Genomic DNA, 483 nt, shown 5'->3' on the forward strand with positions numbered 1-483 from the left:
GCGGCGGTACCAGGCCCCAGGGTTGTGTACGGTCACCATGGCAACCCCGCCCGCCAGCCAGGGCACGTCGCAACGCCCCGGCGCCGTGACGTCAGCGCGCCGGGAGGGAACGGGAGAGGCCGCATGCGCAATGCGGCCCTGCCCGCATGTGCTGCAGCTGACTCTGTTCTCCCGGGGGGCGGTGGAATGCGCCCTGCCCTCCCCAGCGGCGGGTGGGCGGGGCCTGTGGCAGGGCCGCGGGGCGGGGCCTGCCTCCCCGGAAGCGCCGTGAAGGGGGAGGTCAAGCGGGAGCACTTCCGGGTCGGCGGCCATCCCCGGAAGCGGAAATGGGCCATTGCGGCCGTTCACCTCCGGAAGCGGAAGTGTGAAGGCAGCATCCGGATGCGGTGTGGTGCCTAGGCCCGGCCCGGCCGCAGCCATGGAAGCGGCGGAGCTGGAGCGGGGCCGCAAGAAGCGGCGGCGGGACGAGCCGCGGAGCCCCCG

At 74.5% G+C, this 483-nt stretch overlaps 1 protein-coding gene across 1 annotated transcript in view; it reads left to right on the top strand.

Annotated features, from left to right (window-relative positions):
* Positions 1-343: 343 nt before the first annotated feature.
* The window catches only part of SNIP1 (Smad nuclear interacting protein 1), a 9,291-nt gene continuing 9,151 nt past the window's right edge, over positions 344-483 (top strand). The window contains exon 1 of the mRNA XM_019512099.1: positions 344-476. Coding sequence (XP_019367644.1) covers positions 419-476 — 58 coding nt within the window. The 5' untranslated portion in view covers positions 344-418. The remainder of the gene's footprint in view (positions 477-483) is intronic.

Source organism: Gavialis gangeticus, unplaced genomic scaffold (assembly GCF_001723915.1).
Source record: "Gavialis gangeticus isolate Ggan-Ray unplaced genomic scaffold, GavGan_comp1, whole genome shotgun sequence".
NCBI lineage: Eukaryota > Metazoa > Chordata > Crocodylia > Gavialidae > Gavialis > Gavialis gangeticus.